This window comes from Erpetoichthys calabaricus, chromosome 4 (assembly GCF_900747795.2).
Source record: "Erpetoichthys calabaricus chromosome 4, fErpCal1.3, whole genome shotgun sequence".
NCBI lineage: Eukaryota > Metazoa > Chordata > Cladistia > Polypteriformes > Polypteridae > Erpetoichthys > Erpetoichthys calabaricus.
Window position 1 is genome coordinate 109,469,422 of NC_041397.2, and position 26,633 is coordinate 109,496,054.

Genomic DNA, 26,633 nt, shown 5'->3' on the forward strand with positions numbered 1-26,633 from the left:
GAAACCAATGCAGACACTGGTAGAAGATGCAAACTCCACACAAGGAGGACCCGGTAAGCGAACCCAGGCCTCCTTACTGATATGCGCCCATATCATATCATATCATAAACAAGTTTGTAAGATGGATAATATAATACTGTATATGTGTTACCTAAGAGGCTGTACTGACCCCAGGCCACAGCTGACAAATGAACTGACAGGATTATCCCCGTTGCAATACGTGTGCATTATATAATATAAAACTACAAAGCAGAGCTGTGCACAGTATGAAAACGCGAATAAATCCTTTGAAGACAGGATGTTGAAGTGATCCACCACGTATGCCTTTATTCGTAGAGTTCTCAACTGTTTCGCTCGGATTTCTAGCCACAATTAGAACACATGCTGCTAGACAGAATGGTAGATTTATAAATGTTACAAAATGATCGCCTAAAAGCCTATATCCAGAGTTTAACAACAACTAGCAACAAAAGAAAAGATTAATCAAATGCATAGATAAACGGTATTCTGACACGAAAATAGTTATTTATAACATCAGGTTATAAATATTGGTGCATATGGTTTATAAACTTTCGTCTTTTTGTGATTTCCATAACAATGCATGTACACGGGTTTAAAAACTAATATTTTTGTGATTACAATAACGATGCACACATTGTTTTTCGCCATTATAGAATTTACCAGAACGTCAGGAGATAACAGGACAGCCTTCCACGTGAGCCTATAACTGCCGTATATAATGGGCCACTCTTGCTGTCAGTCACAGACAGCGGTGAACAACCAGGAAGCAAGTAGTTTCTTGAAAAGAATTCTGCTCCCTCCGTATTCGAACTGCAGACTGTCCTGTTCAGGTTATTTTTTTTTTAATCTCTATCTGTTTAATAAGCAATGCATAAAGAGCAATAGTATGAAACAGAATGTCAACTTGATCTTTTAACCTTATTTTTAATATGCGAATTGTTCATTTACTATTGTTATCTTTTTGTTAATTAGTTGTTGAAGGACGGCATAACACTTAACGTTGTCATTAAAAGAACAAGGTTTACGGTAAGTGTGTAGTATCTATCTATCTAATACACGCGAAGAATATATTAAAATAAGCTCTGCATTCGTGAAACTCGCGTAAACTCTTGTCAGATTGGGTAGCGGGTGTTGAAACTGGAAATATTTGCGCAAGGCTGCAATCGGGGACACCGTTCGCGCACACCTACACCGACACAAGTTAATTTAGTGCATCCAAATCGTCAACCAGTCTTTGACCATAAAACTTGTGTACAAGTTGAAAAATCCACGTACAAACCACACGTAGTGTCCATGGTACTGATGAAGCCGCGATACGTCCCCATTAGTTGCAGGGGCAGGTGTCTTATGTTTGATAGATCTGGAAGTTAAGTCCCATCTTTACAAAGTATATAACGTTTAAAAAACAAGTTCGCTTTATTTAGGTTTTACAGCACACTACGACCATACTCATTAGTTGTACATATACAAAAAACTTTGTAGTTTAAAGTGTTTATCAAATACGGCAAACATTTTGAGCATGACATACTGGAACGTAATATTTGCTTAGGGATTAAACATGCAAGAATAAAGGAACATCTGCCTAACAAATTCTACGCTTGAGGCGGCATTAACAGCGTTGCGCTTCGTTTGCAAAAAGAGGACATTCAGGCTTGGTGTTGACATCACTGATCCAGAGGGATTTATTCCCTATGTACATGCATCCAATTTGTGTTTTAACCATTGTTTTAACAAACTTTTTCACAAGTTAAAGTTTGGTATGCAGAGGAGGAAGTAAAGTTTCTCTGGGTCAACAAGTGAACTGTTGACCGCATTTTCTTTACCGAAACTAGTGAGGCATGTTTTGACCACACTAGTACTTGATGTAACCAAGCTGCAGGCCAAGCTAAAGTACAATCACCTTTAGATCTCCACAGATATTCTACTTAGATTTCTCATACTGAATGTTTTCTAAAAGTTCTTAACTTAATATGAAAAGATAATGCTCTCGTACGACTCTTTCATGTTAGTAGCATGTGCTAATAGCTACAGTAGAAATGTATTTCCTTTATGGAGAAGGACTGCTTTTGAGTAGTCCTGGAACAAAAGCCATTCATCTGCATTGTGTTCATGGGCAAGAGTCTCCATGATTTTCTTATTTTTGTTTCTAGTGATTCATATTTAAAAAATAAAAAAAAAAATATCCCACAATGGTGTTACAAGAAAACTAAGCCTGGTAGAAAAAAAAAGTCTGACTTCAGACTTGGATTAAGTATTATAAAGCATGCATAGAACACTCCTCACAGTCCAAAAATATTGTTGACCAGTGTTACATGTGAGAAGGAAAGAGTAAGTATTTGGGTAAACCCCATGGAATGGCAATCCTTCCTGGAATGGTTCCTGTTTTGTTTTCAGTGCTAATTGATAGACGTTTAGTGGATACACTCTTTAATTACAAGATGTATTTGTAAGCCGCTTCAGAAATGTATACTGGTTGTCATAAAGAGGAAATCTATTGCATAATTTAACTTTAGAAATGAAAATAATTACTGTTATAGTGATGTGACATAAAAATAAACCGTCCAGCAGGAATTGCAGGTTTTATTGCCTGCTGTCAGATTTTTATATTTAAAAAAAAAAAAAATAATAATAATTGAACCCAATATTAAAGGTGTGAGAAAAGGAAAAGAATCATCATTTACTATTGGACCTTTGTTCAGTAAACAGAAACTGGAGGGTATGATGCTTTAGTATTGAATTTTAATTGTCTTACAGTTAACTTTATGCAATCTTTTTTAAGATGGGTTGTCCATTCTTTCAGTAAATACACATGTATCTTCTCATTTTAATCTAGTGTACCTTAGTAGCATGTAGTGCAAAGTAGAAATGAAATGTGGAGGGTTGGAAATTAATATAAAATCACAGTCACACTTCTACAGTATACTCACTTACAGTGTACCAAGTCAAACTGATATACAGATTTGACTGTGCCAAATTTGTAATCTGATTTAGTTTAAAAAGAAACTTTTATATCAAAGTGGTGTGTTTTTTTTTTTTTTTGTTTTTGTTTTGTTTTTTTTGATTTTAACATTTAATTATTTTTTCTAAAAGGTAATCAATGGAGGAGACTATTCTTGTTGACCTTTTTCATGAAAAGCTAAAACTCCCATCTGACAGTCTGGAGAAGTGGCTAAAAGAATATTTAGCCATTGAGTTGAATTGTCTCCCAGAAAGAAACCCACGTGTATATATCATCTGCGAAAACAAAGACTGTGACAGCCAGCAAGAAGGAGCAAATCACAGTCTACTGAAGAGATGTCCTTTGTTGAAAGACAGAGCCATGGTATTGGGTTATCCCAGTTTGGCAGATGCCTTGTATAATTTTAAATTTCAAATTGACGAACATGACTTAGTTACTGTGAAAATTCTTACACCTTGGTGGAGAAAAGCATTGCTTCAGGAATATCTCTCTTTACTTTTTACTGCTGTCTATCAGTTTTCCTTTTTACACCTTTCTTGTTCACCACAAGATGAAAATGTTGCCAATGCTATGGATGAGATTCCCCCTACTGCCCAGCAGTCAGTGCAGGTTAATGCTGAAGTAAGCACATTTTTAAGGAGGCTTCCAGGCCGTGGTGGAGATATTACAATTCTCCAGTCATCTGTAATTCCAGGTATCCTTGCATACTTTTAATGTCTTTTAGTATGTTTTATGCAGTGACATTTGGTATCATTAGTTATGAATATGTTAACAGGGAGAGTAATGGATATTAAGCGATAACATTTTGGAAGGATGGCTGGACTTTTCTTATTCCCTCTTGAATATACAGTACATCAGAAAACTATTAGTTGTTAATCTGAATCTGTGCAGTTACTAGCTGAGAGGTTGAATTTCATGCTGGATCGAAGCACCTGATTTACTAATTTGAAATTGTTACGGTAGTGTTCTTTGGTTTAAGTAGTGTAATATTTAGATAATGTGTAGATTTGAGGATTACGTGGTAAAGAGTTTGTGCCTGTTCATGTATAAGCGATCTCTACACTTCATAACTGAGAGAAAATCTTACATGTAAACAGGAGTGCAGGGAAGAGATGGGGAAATAATTCTGACAACCTAATAGCTGTGCTTTTCATATGCGGAAGCTCTCCTTTTTATTTTTAATTTATTAGCGTTGCAGGATTGTGGCTTTAATTCTTAATTTATATCTTTCAAATCTTATTACAAGTCAATTTTTGTTCACTGTAATAAGGCCCTTTTCAGAACACTAACTCAGTGATGTTTATGCATTATCAAAGAAACAATAGTAGCATGTGAAACAGAGATTAACTTTTTACAGTATTAACTTGCTGAATTTTATGCTCTTCTTTGCTATTTAAGCAGCCAGTACTTTATGCGGGGGAGAAAGAGCAAGAGGACTAACTGCTTACTGAGCTTGTTTTACTTCTGAAAGTGACGTTTGTTTCAAGTGTTTGTACAGACAGGAACTTTATTCAATCTGCTGTGTTTCTGTGCAATTCTGTGACCCAAGCCTGACACCCTGCAGCCTCACTGTCTCTGGGATTGAGCCGTTGCACTAAGACTAGCCTGCCAGCATCAGCGCTTACCTCTGTGTGCTTGAGTGCAGCCAGTTCAAGCGCAGTTGGCTCAGTGATTTACTGAATTTCATCCATTGCATCAGTTGCACCTTGTACATATTGTTCCAGTATTTTAGTTTATATTAGTTTTTACAGATCATTCGCAGTGTGTAAAATGATTAGTGTTGCAGTAATTGTGATGTTCTTTGCATGAAAAAAAAGTGTTCCATTAAAATTTCGCTTTTTCTTTGTGAATTGTGACGTTTACTTAAAGTGCAGCAAAAAAGTATTTGGAGTCCAGGGATGAATTAATCCCCAAGTATGTGGCAGTTTAAGAGTTAAAGCCCCAAGATGCCACCGAAACGCCCTGCACCTTCTAAGGCTTCTTGCATGAATTACAGTACATATAGCATTAACATCGGTATTTTACATTCTAGCACTGCAGGTGACATATCAGTACAGTACTGTACAGTATGCAGGTTTACCTTTACATTTTTTTTTTTTTTTTTTTTTTTTTTTTTAAGGTAATGTATTAAGCTGAGTTTGAAATGAAAGTGTTTTGGGGGTATATGTAGGGTTTAAACTATAAAAATAGGCATTTTTTTTTAACCACATCCAAAATTTGTGGTTTTTCACAATTCGCGGGTAATCTAGGAATGTAACCCCTTTGAATTTTGGGGGTGTACTGCATATTGGTTGGCTGTATTTGATTAAAATGTACACATCTGACTGATTTCGATGTCGTCATTTTTAATTAATATCGGCCGATAACAATACAGTTCCCGATATATTGTGTATCTCTATTCACCACTGTATTTACAGTACTAGTAAAACATAGGGGTTATTCTACGGAGACTAGGCAGGTCAAAGTTAAACAGCAATGGAGCAATCAGTTTTCATCCTTTTGTAAGGGTTTACTTTTTTCTTTGAGACTTTTTTTGTAGAATTTTCATCTTCTCCATAGTCAAATGGCTATAGTTCTGCGATTAATTAATGGACAGATATTGTTTGTCTCCACTTACGTTAATCTGTTTCTACTTTTGTTTCATTTGTATTTTTAACAAATCTATCTATGTCCTAGTTCTATATTTAGTGATTGGTATAATCTTTTCTAGCACTTTGCTTTGGGAGTTGTCATGGTGCTGTCAGCTTGCACTTGGTGTAAAGCACTTTGCAAGGACAGATTATGCTGTATTATCTTGTATTTCTGAGGTGGCATTGATGGATTAGCCATGTAGATCTGAGAAGATGACTACTTGTATTCTGTTTTGGGTGTTGCATTTACCCTATTTTTTTGACACTCGTTTCACACCCAACCTACAGTAGCTAGTATGGATTTCTTTTTGAATTGCTTTTTTTTTTTTTTTTTTTTTTTTTTGTTTTTTTTTTTGTTTTTTCTTGTCTTCTTGGAGAGTCTAGGCTGTTAATTAAGTAGGGCCCGGTAAAGCACATTGAGACATTCTTTGTGTGATTTAGGCTATACAAAAATTAAATTGTTGTTCTTATTGAACCTTTTTACGGAAAATAAACATGAATTCTGTAGAAAATTTTAAAAAATGAAGAATGTCCTCTGATGTACACTGTATGTAATTTAGAAATATTAGGTATGAGCAGTACACTATAATGTTAACATCTTGATAACAACTGCCCATCACACCTATATGAGCTTGTTGGCCATCCCAATCCTATACCAAAGGCATTAATTATGTATGTATGTGTGTATGTGTGTATGTGTGTATGTGTGTATGTGTGTATGTATGTATGTATGTATGTGTGTGTGTATGTGTGTATGTATGTGTGTGTGTGTATGTATGTATGTATGTATGTATGTATGTATGTATGTATGTATGTATGTATGTATGTATGTATGTATGTATGTGTGTGTGTGTGTGTGTGTGTGTGTGTGTGTGTGTGTGTGTGTGTGTGTGTGTGTGTGTAGTTCCACTTTACGGCTATACTATCCTACACTCTTATGGGAAGACTTTCCAAAAGTCTTAAGTGTGTCTTTCAGAATGTTAATTAGGGTTGAGGCCAGAGCTCTGTGTTGACCACTCAAGTTCTTACCCAACAAACTCATTGAACCATGTATTTATGGACATGGCTTTGTGCAAAGAGGCAGAGTAATGCCTGGATAGAAAAGGGCCTTCCCCAAACTGTTACCACAAAGTTGGAAGTCTACAGTTGACTAAAGTGTCTTTCTATCCCATAGCATTAACAGCACCCTTCACTGGAACCAAGAGGTCTAGCCCAAACCCTTAAAAGTAAGTCCCAGACCATTATTCCTCTTACGCCAAAGTGCAGTCTGGAAGGTAGCGTTCTCCTGGCATTCACCAAACCCACATTTATCTGTCCAGACTGTCAGATAGTGAAGTGTGATTAAACACTCTAGAGAACACATTTCCAATGCTCCAATGGCAGAGTTCTTCACACCACTCCAGCCTACACTTGGCATTACTCATAGAAATCTTAGGCTATTGTGGAGCTGGTTTGGCAATGGAAACCTGTTTCATGAAACTGTTGATGAACAGTTTTTATGCTGGTGTTGCATCCAGTGGCCGTTTGGAACTATGCTATAATAAATGCATTAGTGAAATTTATGGCCTACTATATTCAGCACTCGGTGGCTCCACTCTGAGTTTGTGATCTACCACTTTGTGGCTAAGCTGTTGTTGCTTCTGCTTCATAATAGCCCTTACAATTGATGGAGGGCAGGTCTAGCAGAGCAGGAATTTCACATAATGACTTTTGGCATCCTATGACAGTGCTATTTTATACTCACTGAGTTCTTCAGTTTACATTCTACTGCCAGTGTTTGTCAATGCAGATTGCATGCCTTAGTGCTTGATTGGTTTTATGTACCTGTTAACAGTGGGTGCAGCTGAAACACCTGATCTCCATAATCTGGAAGGTTGCCCACATACCTTTTGGCCATATAGTTTATATTATATATAAGTTTATTTCAGAGAGCGATTTAAAGTCTGAGAGAGAATTATAACTGGACGCAATTTTTTGAAGGTAGTCCACACTAACCGCTAGAAGGGAACAAGGATATGATGTTGATGCCATAATTAATATTTTGCCAACATTACTTGTGTTACAACTTATTTAGCAGCACTTCCCTTCAAGAGAGAATGCCAACCCTAATAAAAATAGATAATTGCCTTTGAATAATGTTGATTATTTAAATATGTAAATGTTTTCTCCCCTAAAACTAAAATATTAAAACATGCAAGCCTAAAATTATACTAATCATTGAACATGGATTCATAATAGTTAACTATTTTCATATGAGATAAGATTGGCCTAAGAGAATCCAAATGACTTTGAACTTTGTTTTGAAATTATCTTGAATGATTGGTATAAAAGTTTTGATTTATTGTGTGCTTTTTATTGTGTTTCCTCTTAGATGACTGTTTCTTACATGGTTTTACTACAAGGGCAGGAGGAATATCCTACATACCTACTCTGAGTTCTTTGAACATGTTCTGCAGTTCCAAACGGAAAGATCCTCGGGCAGTTATTGAAGAAAACATATGTCGAGTAGCTGAAAAATCTGGCTTCAATCCAAAAAGTTATTACCTAGTTAAGGTCTGTCGCTCAATATTCCAGAATTCTTTTATTCATGTCTTTGCAAATATTCAGATCTGTCATAAAAGTACTTTAGTTTTAGTCTGGTTTTTTTTTTTTTTTTTTTAATAATAAATCTGCTCATCCATTTATGAACCTGCTTATTTCAGTTCAAGTTTGCCATTCTTCCATAGAACACACTGTGACTCATACAGTGCCAATTTAGAGTTGGCAGTTAACCTAACAGTTATCTTTGGGGAAGAAAAACAGTATACACAAACATGGGGCAAATGTGCAAACTCCATACAAATAGTTATCAGACTGGAATTCAAACTTGGGACTCTAAGGCTTTGATCCAGTAGCAGTATCGACTGCCTGAACTACGTGTGTATGTGTGGGGTGTATACTTTATGACTGTTGAAAGTGTTTTTTACAATACTTATAAAATTCTGTTTCATCCCTGTCGTATTTTTTGTTTATATAAAATTATGCTATATTCCATTTTATGTTGCAATTTTTAATTTCAAAAATGAATAATTCTATTTAGACAAGATGCCAAATTTCTTCTGCCCTTCTGTCGTTTCTGGTCTGTTTTAGGTAAACCATGCAAATGATGTGTGGGTCATGGATAAGACTGAACCGGAAAGTTATGATGGAATTGTAACAAATCGAAGAGGTGTAACTATTGCGGCTCCTGGAGCTGACTGCATACCTTTGCTGTTTGCAGATCCTGTGAAGAAAGTAATAGGGGCAGCTCATTCAGGTATGTATAGCCCTTTAGTCTTTCTTAGTGCTTGCTTACTAAAGATTGTTAATTTCTTCTTTTCAGTTTTGATCAATCACATCAGTATTAACACTTGAATCAGCTCTAGATGTCATTGTAATTCTTTGTGCGGTTAAAAGTTTGTAAGATATTTGAGTTTTATTGAAGGTATGGAAAAGATCATCAGTCCACCCATTTTCTGAATTAACTTCTTCTAGTACATGTCCATGGAGCCTCCCACCTCCATGCAGAAGAAATCCTGGCTCAATGGGATTCTAGACTACCACAATACTTAATAATCTAAATATTTATAACATAGAATAAATAAAATACTGGTAGATATTCCACACTGAAATTTTTCTGAATTTTCACTTGGAGGGTCTATTTTCTTAAACTTGTTTGCCCAGGTTAGCTCACAATTGACTGGTTTAGTGCTCCCAAGTATCCATAACCTGAATCCTTCTGGGATTGGGTTTGAAACTTGTATAAACAGAAGGAAAACCTCACATACACTTGGGGATTCTGTGGGAGAATGCGGTGTTTAAATGATGAATTTCTTAATCCCAGAAGATAATACACTGACATGATTAGCATGCTATTTGCCGAAAAGCCCAATCTTCAAAATAATACAGTTGGAATTGCAAGCTGTCAATTTAATTATTTAATTCTGGTCTATAGTGTTTGTATGCTTCTGATTCAAATAAGCATGGTTATGTGGTTTGACATGCAATATGTTCTTTTGTATCTTTTCCTTTTAATATACTGTACATAAAATTGTCACGTCTTTATTTAAAATCAGTCCAGTAAGGTATACTTTAATCCAACAAAGTCCAAAAGTTACAGGTGATTAATACTACTGAATCTCTACACCTGGTGTCTAGTTTTTAAATTAATCCAACATTATTTACTATATTTACCACCTATAAAAGAAGGTAGATTATGCAGATTTTGTTTCTTCCATCTTGCAATAAATTATGTTTTAAATGCCTTTTACATTTTGAATAACATGTTGCAGTAATTTGCATGCTGTTTATAAAATGTTATATGAATCAAGGTAATAAATCTTGTAGAAAAGAGAGGCACAAACATCAACTATGTATTTGTCTTATATATACATATAATTGATGTATGTAGCATAGTTATGATACTTGTGTGCCCAATACTGCTGATTTGCGCATTAGATTCCTGTGGGCATGTAATGAACAAAGTGTGTTCAAAAATGAATGCATGAATTAATCTTTCTATATGTATATATACTTTGATAAAGAAGTTTGTAACATCAGTGACCAATCTGGAAAAGCATACTGTATATATTGATGCAAGTACAAAGAAATGCCTTTATTTATGCATTGTTAGAAACCCTACTATAGCCTATTACTTGAGTACCAATAGCATTTATATATCAACAGGAACATGTAAAAATAAAAATACACAGAAATATTCCTAACGACTCCTTCCATGTCATCTTTCCATGACTTCTCTGCAGTATACTTCACTGTGCCATTTTTTTTGGACTTCATCATTTGTTTCTCTTTCTCTTAGAGACCTAAGATGCCATCTCAACATATCCATTTCTGTTCTGATTAGCAGCTCTTTCTTTCTAATGGCCCAAATTTTACACCCATATGACAGTATTGATTGCTCTACGATCTTATATAATTTACACTGAAGTTTTCTTGGCAATCTTTAATAATTTACAACTACTCCCACTTACTTCCATTTCATCAATTCAGTTCCAACTGTCCCTTTTGTTGCTTTTTAACTGCAGCCTTTTCCCTCGAACACCAAGCCCAAGTATCTGAAGGGGCTCAGTTAGGTTAGATCTACTGTACTTTTCTTCTGTCTGTGACTCGTATTCTTTAATTCCCTATAGTAAGGAACACCATACTTCTGTCTTTTCACAATATACTTTTAGTCTTTCATTTTTCAATACTCTTGTCTGTAGTTAATTTTCTGAATCTCCGCTATAGTTAAATGATTGGCAAAAAGATGACACCATTACTCATCATTTCTGATATTTTTACTTAGTACAGTAATCCCTCCTCCATCGCGGGGGTTGCGTTCCAGAGCCACCCGCGAAAGAAGAAAATCTGCGAAGTAGAAACCATATGTTTATATGGTTATTTTTATATTGTCATGCTTGGGTCACAGATTTGCACAGAAACACAGGAGGTTGTAGAGAGACAGGAACGTTATTCAAACACTGCAAACAAACATTTGTCTCTTTTTCAAAAGTTTAAACTGTGCTCCATGACAAGACAGAGATGACAGTTCTGTCTCACAATTAAAAGAATGCAAACATATCTTCCTCTTCAAAGGAAACAGAGAGGAAAGCAAACAAATAGGGCTGTTTGGCTTTTAAGTATGCGAAGCACCGTGTCACAAAGCTGTTGAAGGCGGCAGCTCACACCCCCTCCGTCAGGAGCAGGGAGAGAGAGAGAAAGAGAGAGAAAAACAAAGTCAAAAATCAATACGTGCCCTTCGAGCTTTTAAGTATGCGAAGCACCTTGCAGCATGTCGCTTCACTAAGCAGCTGCACACAGAAGGTAGCAACGTGAAGATAATCTTTCAGCATTTTTAGACGAGCGTCCGTATCGTCTAGGTTTGCGAAAAGCTCCCCTGCTCACACCCCCTACGTCAGGATCACAGAAAGTCAGCGCGAGAGAGAGAGAGAAAGTAAGTTGGGTAGCTTCTCAGCCATCTGCCAATAGCGTCCCTTGTATGAAATCAACTGGGCAAACCAACTGAGGAAGCATGTACCAGAAATTAAAAGACCCATTGTCTTCAGAAATCCGCGAACCAGCAAAAAATCCGCGATATATATTTAAATATGCTTACATATAAAATCCGCGATAGAGTGAAGCCGCGAAGGGCGATATAGCGAGGGATCACTGTATATTGGTCACCAGGATAAAAACGTATGGGCTGAGCGCTGACCCATAATTTAAACCAATTTTTTTTTAACATTTTTTCCAATACCCTTTTTTCCTTAGACAACAATAGATCACCTCCATGAGCACATGTTTTCTGAGTTTATACAGTAAATACTTGTGCATTTTCCTGCTCCCTTCAGTTTTTGTCTCTGATGCAATTTTCTCCTTGAGACTGACATCTGTGGTCTCTTTTCCTTTTCTGAATCTGAGCACCATAGTCATACTGACAACTGAATTTTACTCACTTGCTTCATTTACTGTTTGGTTTTGTTCTTATTGCCTGCTCTGTTGTATTTATTTATTGCTATAACTTGTCATATTAGTGTCACTCCTCTTTAGTAGACATAAAGCTATGAATGTCATTTTACTGTCTACATATGTCAGTAAAACTGAATTTTAAATTGATGTTAATATACTAAAGGGGACTACTCAAAATTTCTACATGTCCATTCTACAACCTGCTAATCTGGCTCAGGGTCATGAAGCCTGTATCTTTTCTGGCAGCAGAGGCTGCAAAGCTGAACCAGTGCTGAGTCAGTTGTTAGTCTACTGCGGGGCATTCTCACATTGGCACCTGCACTCAGTCGTGCAGGGTAAATTTAGAGATGACATTTAAAAAAACATTCACATCTTTGGGTTGTGTTAGGTCAGTGTTCCACAAACTTTTTAATCCAGGATCCAGCTTACTGTCCTTCACAATATGAGGGGGCTGGAGTGGGGGTGAAATGTCAGTTCCAGCTGGTAAACAGTATCAACAATCTCAATGTCTGTTGCAAAATGGTTCCGAAACAATTGAATCTCTTTTGCATGTACATGAAGCTCTTGAAATCGTTTATGGAACTCATTTTGTAAAATTTCCAAGGCTTCTACACATTTGTCAACTGGGAATGCAACTGGTGGTTTTTCAGCTGATTGTGTCTGAGTATTGGGAAGATGGCAGAGGTTTTCCTTTTACTTGTTTAAGAAGAAGGCTCAGGTTTACTTCAGTTGCTTTTACATGTGAATGCATGTCACTGATGAGTTTCCCCTTCCCTTGCTTTTTAACAGATATAACAGAGCTACTAAATGGTCTCAACATGCAGCTGCAATTTGCCATTTCTATTCGTGATCACTAAGCTCTGGACGTGCTTTGTTTTTTGACTGCAGAAATGTGTTGATTTCCGTGAGCAAGCCGTTAAAACTTTTCAAAACTTGCCCCCTGCTTAGCCAACACATCTTTGTGTGATACAGAATTCTTTGTATGCAGTATTCATATCTGACAAAATATCCTGAAATTTTCTGTGGTTGAGAGCATTTGCTTGAATGAAGTTAACACAAGACACCAGAGTTTTCATTAGAGTCCCACATAACTGATTTGGAGCACAGTGCTTGCTGGAGGATCAAGCAGTGTATTGCAATATGACACATGTGACAACATTTGTCCATCTCTCTGATTCATGCAACCTCTTCTCATGCAGAATTGACCATGCTTGGGGTACAGTCAGTTGTCACGCAGGTTAAATTAGACCATTTGAGCCAGAAACTATCAACAGCTTGGACTTTTCCATAGATGTCCTTTCCTGTTGTCATGCCATAGATGATCTGCAGTGCAGCAAGCTCTTTGGTGATTTTGAACTGCTCATTAGTTCCCAGATTGAAAATCTAAAGCTGTGTTGTATCATGAACATTATAGCTTTCATCAGTTGTCAGCGAAAAATCTTTAGATTTCCTTTGAAAATGCCTAAATAAATTATCACCCATTTCATCTACCCTGTGTGTAATAGTTGGTGCGGAAAAACTCCCCACACTGAAGAAGTCTGCCTTCTCTGGACACATCTCCTTAGCAACAGAAACCAGGCATTATTTCAAACACTGTTGGTGAAAGGTCTACCACTGGTAGCTATTAGACTGGCTACTTGAAAAGTGGCATGAACTGATAAACTGTGGTTTTTTTTGTTTTTTTTAAATGCCAACTGCTGAATCGTCAATCCATTTTTTAATTTTGAGATTTTTTTCAGACCTCATGTGCCCCATCAGACAATCTTATTTTGCTTTATGTCCAGATTCATAGCATTGATGCAAGTTGTATTCTTTGAAGACAGCTATAGTTGACATATTAGACAAACTGCTTTGTTCCTTGTACTGAACAAAAAAATAGTCATTGGACCACTGATTGACTGTCCTGCACTCTGAATTGATTTTTCTTTTGTTTGACATTGTTTAATACAGCTAGTTCGGGATTCACTAAATGAATTAGGGTAAAACGATTGTGGGAGGTTATATGGGTATTATTCTAAAGTTTCTGTGGTGGCTGCAGGTGCCCAAATTGCATTTATTTTGGTTTACAGGGGCCTATGTTTGGGAATTTAATATTCAGGAGGCTGGACCTCACACATTACAATTATTATTTAAAGGGCTGGTAATGTGATAGTCTAGGCCTGTGTTCGGCCCACGGACCATAGTTTGAGGACCCCTGTGTTAGGTAAACTCAGTCTTCAGGGAAACCACAGACCTGGGGAGAATGTGTAAACTCTTCACAAACAGCAACTTAGGCAGAATTTGAACCCTGTGAGTGACCCCAGAAAGGGTTAAGCAATTCATATCTAGACACTAATTAAACATATAATTGTGAGGTTAGCTTGGGAAAGGGTACAACTGGTCAGGATGAGAAGGGGCCAGAGTTGTGTAGAATGAGGAACAAGAGGTGTGTTCTGCCAGAGTTTGAAAGTTTAGCAGGCCACAAGCTTGGATAGCAAGAACCAGAAAATGAGGACAAGTAAACAGGCTACAAGTTAACTAATTTTTCTGAAGAATTTTTTTTTTTTTTTGTAGTCTAAATAAGCCACAGTTATAGGCCATGTATTTCCTGAAAATACATTTTTCCTGATTAAAATTGCTTTCACAGAACGTGCCCCTTTTAAATCTATGAAGGCTATAATTTTTTCTTTGAAAATACTCTTGTACATTAATCCTGCTTTTATTTTTTATTATGTTACATATGACCTAGGTAAGGTCAGTGTTTAAAATATTGGGATTTTTTTGTTTATTGGAATTAAAGCTGCAACCACCTGAATTTTTATTTCATTATCTATTTTTTTAATTTATTACCTTTTATAATATGTCGACCAAGCTATGCATACACAATTATGGATGGAAAAACAAAAATGTAGTACATTTCTCTAGTGTTGTATAATTAGTAGAAATGGGAAATATATTAACTACAGAAAAAACAGCATTTTTTCTCTGAAACAAATTGACCCCTCTGAGTACACCAAGTGCCTACTTACATTTTGACACTCACACAATTTGATACTTTATCCAAGAATCTAATTTTATATATATATATATATATATATATATATATATATTTATATACAGTGGTGTGAAAAACTATTTGCCCCCTTCCTGATTTCTTATTCTTTTTCATGTTTGTCACACAAAATGTTTCTGATCATCAAACACATTTAACCATTAGTCAAATATAACACAAGTAAACACAAAATGCAGTTTGTAAATGGTGGTTTTTATTATTTAGGGAGAAAAAAAAATCCAAACCTGCATGGCCCTGTGTGAAAAAGTAATTGCCCCCTGAACCTAATAACTGGTTGGGCCACCCTTAGCAGCAATAACTGCAATCAAGCGTTTGCGATAACTTGCAATGAGTCTATTACAGCGCTCTGGAGGAATTTTGGCCCACTCATCTTTGCAAAATTGTTGTAATTCAGCTTTATTTGAGGGTTTTCTAGCATGAACCGCCTTTTTAAGGTCATGCCATAGCATCTCAATTGGATTCAGGTCAGGACTTTGACTAGGCCACTCCAAAGTCTTCATTTTGTTTTTCTTCAGCCATTCAGAGGTGGATTTGCTGGTGTGTTTTGGGTCATTGTCCTGTTGCAGCACCCAAGATCGCTTCAGCTTGAGTTGACGAACAGATGGCCGGACATTCTCCTTCAGGATTTTTTGGTAGACAGTAGAATTCATGGTTCCATCTATCACAGCAAGCCTTCCAGGTCCTGAAGCAGCAAAACAACCCCAGACCATCACACTACCACCACCATATTTTACTGTTGGTATGATGTTCTTTTTCTGAAATGCTGTGTTCCTTTTACGCCAGATGTAACGGGACATTTGCCTTCCAAAAAGTTCAACTTTTGTCTCATCAGTCCACAAGGTATTTTCCCAAAAGTCTTGGCAATCATTGAGAGGTTTCTTAGCAAAATTGAGACGAGCCCTAATGTTCTTTTTGCTTAACAGTGGTTTGCGTCTTGGAAATCTGCCATGCAGGCCGTTTTTGCCCAGTCTCTTTCTTATGGTGGAGTCGTGAACACTGACCTTAATTGAGGCAAGTGAGGCCTGCAGTTCTTTAGACGTTGTCCTGGGGTCTTTTGTGACCTCTCGGATGAGTCGTCTCTGCGCTCTTGGGGTAATTTTGGTCGGCCGGCCACTCCTGGGAAGGTTCACCACTGTTCCATGTTTTTGCCATTTGTGGATAATGGCTCTCACTGTGGTTCGCTGGAGTCCCAAAGCTTTAGAAATGGCTTTATAACCTTTACCAGACTGATAGATCTCAATTACTTCTGTTCTCATTTGTTCCTGAATTTCTTTGGATCTTGGCATGATGTCTAGCTTTTGAGGTGCTTTTGGTCTACGTCTCTGTGTCAGGCAGCTCTTATTTAAGTGATTTCTTGATTGAAACAGGTGTGGCAGTAATCAGGCCTGGGGGTGGCTACGGAAACTGAACTCAGGTGTGATACACCACAGTTAGGTTATTTTTTAACAAGGGGGCAATTACTTTTTCACACAGGGCCATGTAGGTTTGGATTTTTTTTCTCCCTAAATAATAAAAACCATCATTTAAAAACTGCATTTTGTGTTTACTTGTGTTATATTTGACTAATGGTTAAATGTGTTTGATGATCAGAAACATTTTGCGTGACAAACATGCAAAAGAATAAGAAATCAGGAAGGGGGCAAATAGTTTTTCACACCACTGTATATATATATATATATAATAATATAATTAATTATATATATATATATATATATATATATATATATATATATATATATATATATATATATATATATATATATATATATATATATATATATAATATATATATATATATATATATATATATATAAAATAAAAAAAATCTGGTACATTTAATATTACAGAATTCACATTTATAACAGCGGTTGCATCATTTCCTTTATTTTTTTTGTTTTTTGCAGGATGGAAAGGAACTATAACAGGGGTTGCCATGGAAACTGTAAATGCAATGGTTAAAGAATATGCTTCTCAAATAAAAGATATCCGTGTTGTGTTGGGGCCGTCAGTTGGCCCATGTTGCCTTCAACTACAGAAAGAGTCGGCTATGGATTTTCATGCCGTCAACCCATCCTGTGTGAAAGATTTAAACATGCCTAAACCACATGTTGACATAAGGTTAACAACAAGGTAACAACTTTTTATGATAAGCTATATTTAATATGTTGCTGATTTCATAAAAAAAACTAAATACTGTACATAAAATTATCACATTAAAGTTATGAAAATTATAGAAACTACTGCCCTAGAGAGCTATGTACAATATTTCTATAAGTACTTTCTTTTATTTGGAAAAATAACCATACATTGTTTTTGCCAACATAAAAAGTATTTTGAACAGCTGAGTATAGCACTACTTCTAACTTCTCTGTATAACCCTTTGCTAGTAGAGTCGTCTACATGTGCCCTTATGATTATTCCCTCTAAAACGTCAATTACATCTGTGTCCTTGCTAATGCCACAGCTATAAGAAATGACTCGTTTTTTTTTTTTTTTCCCCATATAGCTTCTTGAATAGTTTGTTTTTACTAAGCTGCAATGGGTTGTGCAAATGAGATGTGTGTTATTAACCATTTCAAATAGGTATGTTTTTTGAATAATAATCTTCAACCCAATGGACAAAAGTAGATAAAAACAGTGATCAGGCATGCACAACACTACATTCTTCATTATCAAACTTGCTTAATCTGAATTAGAGACACACTAATTCACATGCAACCTCAAACTGGACAAGTTTGGAGTCCCCGTTAGCATAACAGGCATATTTTTGGGATGTCTGAGAAAACCATAATATTTGGAGAAAACACATACTGTACAAACATAGGAGGAACACTTTAGCGCTGTGAGGCAGCAGTGCAAAATACAGTGCCAATGCAATGATAGGTTATAACATTTAGATGTAAAATCCATTATAGTTTTCCTTTAAATATTTATTTGTTATGGTAATCTGTGAGAATTACTACAGAAACTGGAAGGCAGTTATTTATATAATTATAAACCGCCTGTTTTAGGTGTTTTAATGCCATTTGTAATTTAGCTACTGCAAAGAGATATCAGTGTCCATATAAGTAAAAGCAAGAGTTTTTTTACTGTTAAATACTACTAAGTGGCACTATTGTTTGCTTTTTGTTAATGTACCTCTGTTTTCTAACTGCTGTATCTGCAAGATACTGTGCAGTGACTTAAAGATATTTGCGGCCTGTTTTTCCATCATGGGACTTTTTACACCAAATATGGTCAGGTCTTTTTGTGGGCTGCTGTACTAATTTGTTCAGATTTTTGGGGAAAAAAAAGTTGATGCTGATGTTTACAACTTGATTTGTTTATTTGATGTGAAAGGTACTAAAATATATTCATGGGTGAAAAAATTAAGGAACTCCCCATGTTCCCCTTATTGTAGACATAGTTGGGCCAGCGGTCTGAATACGTTAGCAATTAGGTCTGATTAAAATTTTTTTTCTTTTTTTTAACCTGTGCTTTTCCTTCTTACGTATTTCCTTTTTACTTACATTTACTCTGTTTAGACATGTTTCTGTCTCTCTCTCTCTCTCTCTCTCTCTCTCTCTCTCTCTCTCTCTCTCTCTCTCTCTCTCTCCCCCACAACCCCGCCTTTGCACATTTGCTATACTCTTAACACTCCCTTCATTTTTAAACACGTGTATCTTACTTTTTGACCACCAGAGGGCTCCCATTACCAAACTTATTTCATAGTCTCAATTTTCTGTTCTTTAATTATGACAACTTTTCTCCTCCCTCCTCTTCATGCATCATATTTTCCATTGTTACTTCACTGTTGAAGATATTTCTCATAATTTTCACCATTTACCACACCTCGTGTACCATTACACACACCTTTAATACACAAGAGGCTATTAACATGTCCATCCACTCTAAATCAAGATTTTAAAAAGTCTTTTGCTAAATCTCATTTTTATAAATGAGATTTGCTTGTTAAAATCATGTACGCCTCTCTCCTTGCATCATGGTTGGTTTTCATTCTTTTTTCTAATATTTCACTCTGTACTTTTCCTTAACTCTTTCTCCAAAGGTTACATTTGTGACAAGTATTTCTTTGTTAGCAATTCCAATAGTCATTTCAGGTTGTTCACCCAATTTTTTACTTTAGTTGTCCCACCTGTATATTTTAAAACATTTTTATTTATTGTTTTATGCATGTGTGTATGTATTTATTATTGTATGTTACAGTACCTATCTTGACAATATGTGCAGTTTTCAGTGTCATAATAATCATTATATCTTATCAGTTTACTGCTAGTAGAGCTGAAAGTACTTTATTATAAACACTTTGAATGCTAATCACTCCAAGCCCAGAATTTTACCAAAATGGAGGCATGTGTTACCAACTTTCAGTCTTGTATTTGTCCAATGTCAGCATTACTACAAACTAGTCTAAGTACAGTGTTGCCTAGGTAAACTTGTATAATAGGGTATGATAAGAAAGCAAATATGTATGTGTTTTCTAGGTATTGACCCTATGGTTATTGCTGGCTACTACACTATCTATATGTTAAATATCAGTTTCTCGGCTTTCAAGAATTGAATTTGTGTATGATTGGATTTCATAATTGCAGTAACACCTTACTAGGTTGGAACCAATGTTACTTCTTTGTATTTCCTGGTTTAGTGTGATATCACAAATAGATGTTTAATTCCAAATTATTAAACTAGATTGCTTGTTCAGTAATTGTATCCATGGACCAATGAAAGCACCCACAATCGGTGACGCTGTAGATCTCCATATTATAGGAGCAGTGGCGGTATTCAATTATGTTATTATAATAATAATAATAATAATTCAAAGTTGATTCCTTCGGTGTTGATTTAAAATTAGTACAAATTGTGATACTGTATTGACATTAAACCCTAAAATTATAACTGCTTCATCATAAAATGGACATTAATAAATGTCTACCATCAAGAAACAGTAAAAGTTACTAATGCTGTCCTCGGTCATTCTCTTTCAGCCATGTCCTAAGCAAACACTCGTCCTGTGTTTAAAAAATAATGTTTCAATGAAGTTAATCTCTGTCACACTTAGTAATGACATGCAGGAACAGAATAGTGTTTGCTTTTTTTAAAGATGTGAGGTTTTGCTTTGATAACAGCAGAGTTTCCTTTCACATACAGTTTTGTGAAGTTAACAGTAAATTTTGTTTCCCATGTGATTTTGTTGCAACCATGGTATTTTAAACCTTTTTTTTGGAGTGTTGAAAGAACAGATATTGTAATTGCTTCTTAACCTCCTTGGTTTTAATCCAGAGTGTCACTTGGGTTGAAAATTCTTTGTAAAAATGGTTAACCCGGTGTATCCTGTTTTGAGGGCATAAACAGTATTAAGCCCAGGTAACACTCTGGACATTACTCTGATGTCATCTTGTGGGTAAAAGTACATCATACTGCATAAAGGTAATGAATAATTCCATGTGTTGTGCCACTCTATGCTAACTCATCAATATTCATTAGTGAAGTTTTCTACCAAAATGCATAATGGCATGTAAACAAAGTTATAAAGACAATTTTAGAACAAAATGAAACTGAACCATTAGTTGAATCAAGTGGTAGTGATGACAATGTGAATTGACAGTGTGAATTGCTCATCAAACGTTGACATGGATAGTGAAACTGATGTATACACCACTAAATGGCTGAACCACCATGATATACCTGGTGACTTGAGATGATTGAAGCTGCAGCAATGGTGCAAGTAGCTGCGTGGCAAAAAAGCAAAGTGATTGCAATCAAGAGGAAGGACAAGAAAGATGTTAGCAACCAAACTGTTCACAATGCATCAGTTGTCAATGTTCGTGTCAGGGAAAATGCTTTGTGCTGTGGTAGCCTACAGTAGCACAATGGGTAGTTGTGGTGTAGCGGGTCCACAGCTCACGTCAAGAAGGCCACTTTTTAAATAAGTAATCGCCACCTTCGCAGCTTAGAAAGGGGGCGTGGTAGTGTGGCGGATCGGTTCCTGGGGAATTCGTGATGTGGGCGATCCTCTCAAGTGCACAGGTGAGGAGTCGTCCGCATCCGTAATTGTTCCTGGGAGCTGCTAATTGCCACATCTGATCCACGTCCCCATGGTAAATAGAAGTGCGAGGCGGCTAGGGGAGAGGAAAAAAGAAAAGTGAAACGGAGGTTGAGTGAGGAAGAAGGCAGGAAGCCGCTCTCTCCTGCACCGGCTTTTCTCCCGAACGAGCAAGCGCAGGCTCGAGTGCAGCTGAGCAATGAGCCTGGGTGTTTGGCCAGCACCTGAGGAGCAGTCGATTTGTGGTGGCACCTGCGAAGCATTTTATGAAGAGCGGGAGTGACTTGAAGAAGGATGGCTTGCCGTGTAAGTTAGCGGGAGTCGGGACTAGGGACGTGAAAGCCCCAGCGTGAGTGCCCTGGTCGCTTGGGAGCCCAAGTCGCGGTTTGGTGAAGCCTACCAGAGCCAGGGATCAGTGAGGCAAACAAACTAGCTGGAGAAGGCAGAGAGAAGATCAGCTGCAGGCAGGGTGGCTCCCCTGGTGCATTGCCTGGACGGGAGAAGCAGGGGAGTCACCAGTAGGAATGCACCAGGTTGATTTTTAACACTAGAATTACCAGAGTCTACGAAAAAACTCGTAGATCCGGCCCACCTTAAAACCGTTCTCATCTCTCTTTTGTCTTCTAAATGTGCCGATTAAGAGGAGCAGCGAGCAGCCGGCTATTCCACCCCCCCACCGTCGCCGAACGTTCACTAAGTTTTCCCAGCTCATGGCTTGTTTGATTATCTGGGAGTGACTGAACTGCTGGAGTTTTAGAATGAAAATAATAGATCGCTATTTGGAATACATGCATTTCATACGTGTTCCGTTTCTACAGTAATCTGTGTAAACACATTGCTAAAACAAACTTTTTCATATTTTAGTAATAAATGTTACAAAATGTAGGCATAAACTATAGAATCTGTGAAGCCTGAAGTCCAAACATCAAATAAACATTTGCACAAAAGGTTCAAGGGTGATGCAACAGCTTCCGTGGCTTAACGCTACGGTTTGCTGACTTGGGGCACAACAGCCCTGTCGTGCTATAGAGACGCGAGTTCGATTCTCAGCTTTGAAGGAAGTGTGTGTTGGTTTTTTTTTTTTTTTTTTTTTTCCTCAAACAGACATTGAATTTATAAATTGGTATGCACTGTAAATCGTTAACTTTAAAATGTCAATCGCAGTTATTTCTGTTGATTAATTCATGCTTTTTTACTGAGTCAGAACAGGTTTTTCTGCTTATTCAGCTTCTGATCTGACTCAAACAGCGCCAGTATAACTTCACACCCGATCTGACGCTGTTCGTTTTCAAATAATATTGCATTACTTCGATGTTTTCTGATTGGTACTATTCGCGTCATAAAATGATTTCTTCAAAACGTCACATATTTGTCTTTCTTTTTTTAAAATGTGCATTGTAGCACGCAGCAACTGGCCACCTGCATGTTCTCGCGCACACTGAATAAGACAGCGCTATATGCAATCATCAGATTCAAATGTTAACAGTTATATAGCACGGAATGGAAATCAGCAGTTCTTAGCATTGCACCACGCAAGCTGTCATATCAACCGCCTACTGTAACTTGCTTTCTTTTTTCTTCGGTTATAGTCTTGAATTAAAGTGCACTTGTTTTGTTATACTTTTACATCAACATATGTTCCTGTGTTTGAGCTACATGGGCATGCTCAAAAAATACACGTATAATGCCACGAAAAGTGCATGCAGACACTTCAGTTCGCAAGCATTGGTACGACAATGCAGTCACAAGTACACTGCAGAGCTTTAGCGCATCTTTATGTGAAAACAGCAGTATCAGATGGGGAGTGTCTGATGATGGCATATAGCGCTGAAGTTACTGCTCTTTACTATGCTTTCCTCTGCATGTCCGGGAGTACAAAAGAAACAGCATACAGCAACACGTGGGGACTGGCAATATTGGGTGGGGAAAAAAATACGTGGTCGTATGTATCGTGATATACTGCAGAACTATAGAGCGTCTTTATGTGAAAACAGCAGTGTCAGGTGGGGGGCGATAGGGAAGTATCCTGAACGCGACTGAGACAATGAAAAGTGAATTTAAAAAAAAAAAAAAATAAAGCTAACCTTTACAAATATCATAAATTACACCGGCTGTTACAGACTGAAATCAAATGTATCTTTTTATTCTAAAATAGTGAAAATAAGAACACTTCTCAAAATGGAGTTGTGCAGGATCGAACTCACGACCTTTGGATTCCCAGTCAGCAACTGATACTGTTGCGCCACGGAAGCAGTGATAGCTAATTCGTGTCAAAGTCGCACACTAAGGTGGCTTTTTTTGGCGGTGGCTTTTTTTTTTTTTTTTTGTACCTTTTGTGAAAGTGTTTCTTTGATATTTAGACTTCAGGCTTCATACATTATATAGTTTATGCCTACATTTTTGTCATTTGCTACTAGAATATTGTAAACTGTTTCTGTTTTAACAATGTGTTTACACAGATTACTGTAGAAATGCAACACATATGAAATGCGTGTGTTCCAAATAACAATCTTATTATTTCTACTCTAAAACTCCACTTCACTCCCAGATAATCAATCAAGGCATTAGCTGGGAAAAGCTTGTTTACGTTCTAAGTCGTTGGGGGGATGGAATAGCCGGCTCCTGGCAGCATGTCTTTATCAGTACATTTAGATGACAAAAGACGCTGGCGGAGAGGAGAGAAGGGTTTTAAGAAGCGATTTAAGGTGGGCCGGATCTACGAGTTTTTTCGTAGGCTCTGGTAATTCTAGTGTTAAAGAGACTGCTTCTAGCCATTTTTTAACCTCGTTGTTTTTAAAGTATTTATTTATTGGTTTTTTTAACCTCCACTTTTCAATTATTGTAACAGATTATTTATTTAATGAAGACTTTTGATACACTGCACTTATTTAGTTGGACACTGTTTTGTTGATTTTTAAAATAAAAGCACTTTGCATTTTTGCACCATCCCCTTGCTTAGTTGTGCCTCACTGTCTAGTTCATCGGTGACATTACCGACGGTGTCAGGTTCAAGGGCTCCCAAAAGGAAGATGGGAGCATGGAGCGAAACCCGCATCGTCACAGTAGTTTCTCTCATATGAATCAGACATTGACATTCTAACCTCTCTTGCACAATTGCCAGAAAAAATATTATGAGAAAAGTGCACAAAGAAGTATTTATTTGAGTGTGTGTTGGTGACTGTTCCAAACTATATCTCAAAACAGATGTGCAGTAAAGCTGAAGTAGACTGCAAACATACATTTTCTACTGTAATTTTGTTGTTTTGATTTTAATATTTTTCTGTTAAATGTAGTGTGTGGTTTTTTTGTTTTTTTTTTGTTTGGGAGGAAAAAACTCCATTTTTCGGCACATTTTTTCCTGGGAGAACATAACACTAAGGAGGTTAGGGGATTGGTAACATTGTACACTCCTTTTTGGACCCATATATATTTCTGAAAAGGGTGTAAATGAAAATAAACAGGCAAAAACTGTCGTTTGGAAAATCAGTATGGCTAAAATGAGAAAAAGAGCATACTATTAGACAAATGTTGTAATCCAGAAAAACTGTAAAATTAGTTGAGAAGAAAACACTGTACCATTTAGTTTTAGATGCGATTCTGCTTTGATTGGAGGTCCCCGTGTCTGCAGTTATTACTGGGTAGAATTAAGTTCAGGTGTTCTTGCATAGTTGGTTAACAAACTGAAAACAAACTGCTTATGATTTTATTTATACAGATAAAATCAAATGTGTTATCAATAAATTCTTTAGATATGGCGTAAACCAGTACTATGTCTTTATTTTGCTTTAGGCAACAAGTTAAGCCATCACTGGATCTGTACCTGCAGTCTGCTCGGATATGCAGCCCTCCTAAGTATTCTAATCGAAAATTAAGTAGCCCATAATATCTCTTCAGCAAGTAAATGTCTATCTCCTTGCCTTTCCGGCATTGTCAGAAAACGGAACAGAACTCGGCATGCCAGGAGTACTTGCAATGTTTCTACACCAAGAAAAAAACTATTCTGGGCCTAACAAGTCTAGCATTAACTGTAAAGCTTATGAGTGCATGGCAGAAAAAAAATGACATTAGGAAAGCTGATACGGTCATAATAAAAGCATATATTTCTTATTTGCTCACTTGTAAAATAGGCAATTGTGTGAATGCCATTAATTCTTTACACTTTCCCTTTTACACTTGTTCCAATTATCAACATATTATACTGTTTCATTACGCTGTCAGAAGAAAAAAAGCATTATACACATCAAGAACTACACAGTACAGTGGTTAGCATTGTCGCCTTACCCTGCCAGAGTCTTAAATTTCAGTCCTGACTATCGCATTAACTGTCTAGTTTGCATGTTTGTGTAGTGTGTGCATGAAACAGGTTACATTAATGGATAGATTAATCTTTGCAGTGAACGTGTGTGGGTGTGTGCATGAGTGAGACATGTTGAAGGAGAGGTGTCTGATTATGCCACTGAAGGTTTCTACTTGCAGTCTTGGATTGGATTAGGCAAGTTTGATAATAGAAGAATGGATGCAAAGTTCAGTCTGAACTCCAAAACCAACTTCTAGGTGTATTGTCTACTTCCACAATAATCTGGAGGCAGATTTGCTTTTTCCTTAACTTTTAGAGGCAGCATTATGCAAGGCTGTACTTTGGTTTCCTAACAGCAAACATGAGAGCAATATGAAAGAGTAGGACACCTTGTCAGGGGAGTTAAGCGCAATTTGGAATGTGGCATTTTTTACTAGCAAAGTACATTGCCTGTATTTCCTTTAAATTTTTTTTACTCCTTTTGCAAAATCATCTGATTTCTTTGAATAGCAGATTTTTATTGTATATATTTTTTTTATTAATTACGATTGTTTTCTGTACAGGATCCTACTTGAACGTGGAGGTATCCATCCAGAGAATATCCAAGATATCACCTTAAATAATGGTCATGATGAAAAGCAGCCAGTCCAGCTCTGTACATCCTGCCTTCCTGACATGTTTTACTCTCATATGCGAGATGGAGTTAACTTTGGTATTCAGATAGGCTTTATCTCAATAAAAGAGTGAAGCTAAATTTATTGATGTTGTTTTTTTTTTTTTTTGTTTTTTTTCCCCTCAGTCACAATATTGTTTTTTTACAAACTACATATTAACAGCAATGCAGTGTATTGTTTTTAATATTACTACCCAAATGCAAGTCCCTACACATTTATGAAGGGTTAAAAACCAGTCGACCCAGTTTTCTGTAATAGTCTGAAGGTGTACTACACATTGGAGAGTTTTTAACTGCTTTGGTATGTGTGCTTCGTCTTCCTTAGATGGAATAAAATACTCCATGGTACAGATTACTGAGCTGGTAATGAGTGGTTGAGAGGGCTAAAGGGGCAACAAAATAGCAAGACACAGAACAGCATGACGTGCCACATTTGAAACAAACCCACATTAGTGAATGATCATTTCTACAT

At 36.7% G+C, this 26,633-nt stretch overlaps 1 protein-coding gene across 2 annotated transcripts; it reads left to right on the forward strand.

Moving 5' to 3' along the window:
• The first annotated feature begins 767 nt into the window (after window positions 1-767).
• On the forward strand, window positions 768-26,242 carry lacc1 (laccase (multicopper oxidoreductase) domain containing 1). Of its 2 annotated transcripts, XM_028799666.2 has the most exons (7): window positions 768-851; window positions 994-1,047; window positions 3,112-3,674; window positions 7,982-8,163; window positions 8,740-8,905; window positions 17,053-17,278; window positions 26,052-26,242. In XM_028799666.2, the coding sequence occupies exons 3-7, from the start codon at window positions 3,119-3,121 to the stop codon at window positions 26,233-26,235; spliced, it is 1,314 nt and encodes a 437-aa protein (XP_028655499.2). In that variant the 5' UTR covers window positions 768-851; window positions 994-1,047; window positions 3,112-3,118; the 3' UTR covers window positions 26,236-26,242. The 2 variants fall into 2 exon arrangements, with proteins under 2 accessions (XP_028655499.2, XP_028655500.2); XM_028799667.2 differs by lacking the exon at window positions 994-1,047 and having other exon boundaries at window positions 774-851.
• Window positions 26,243-26,633: the final 391 nt, after the last annotated feature.

Excerpts from the sequence above, each read along its gene's own strand:
- lacc1 (XM_028799666.2), top strand. The coding sequence starts at position 3,119 with ATGGAGGAGACTATTCTTGTTGACCTTTTTCATGAAAAGCTAAAACTC. Across the intron at positions 8,164-8,739 it reads AAAGTTATTACCTAGTTAAG|GTAAACCATGCAAATGATGT; the intron begins GTCTGTCGCTCA and ends GGTCTGTTTTAG. Across the intron at positions 8,906-17,052 it reads AATAGGGGCAGCTCATTCAG|GATGGAAAGGAACTATAACA; the intron begins GTATGTATAGCC and ends TGTTTTTTGCAG.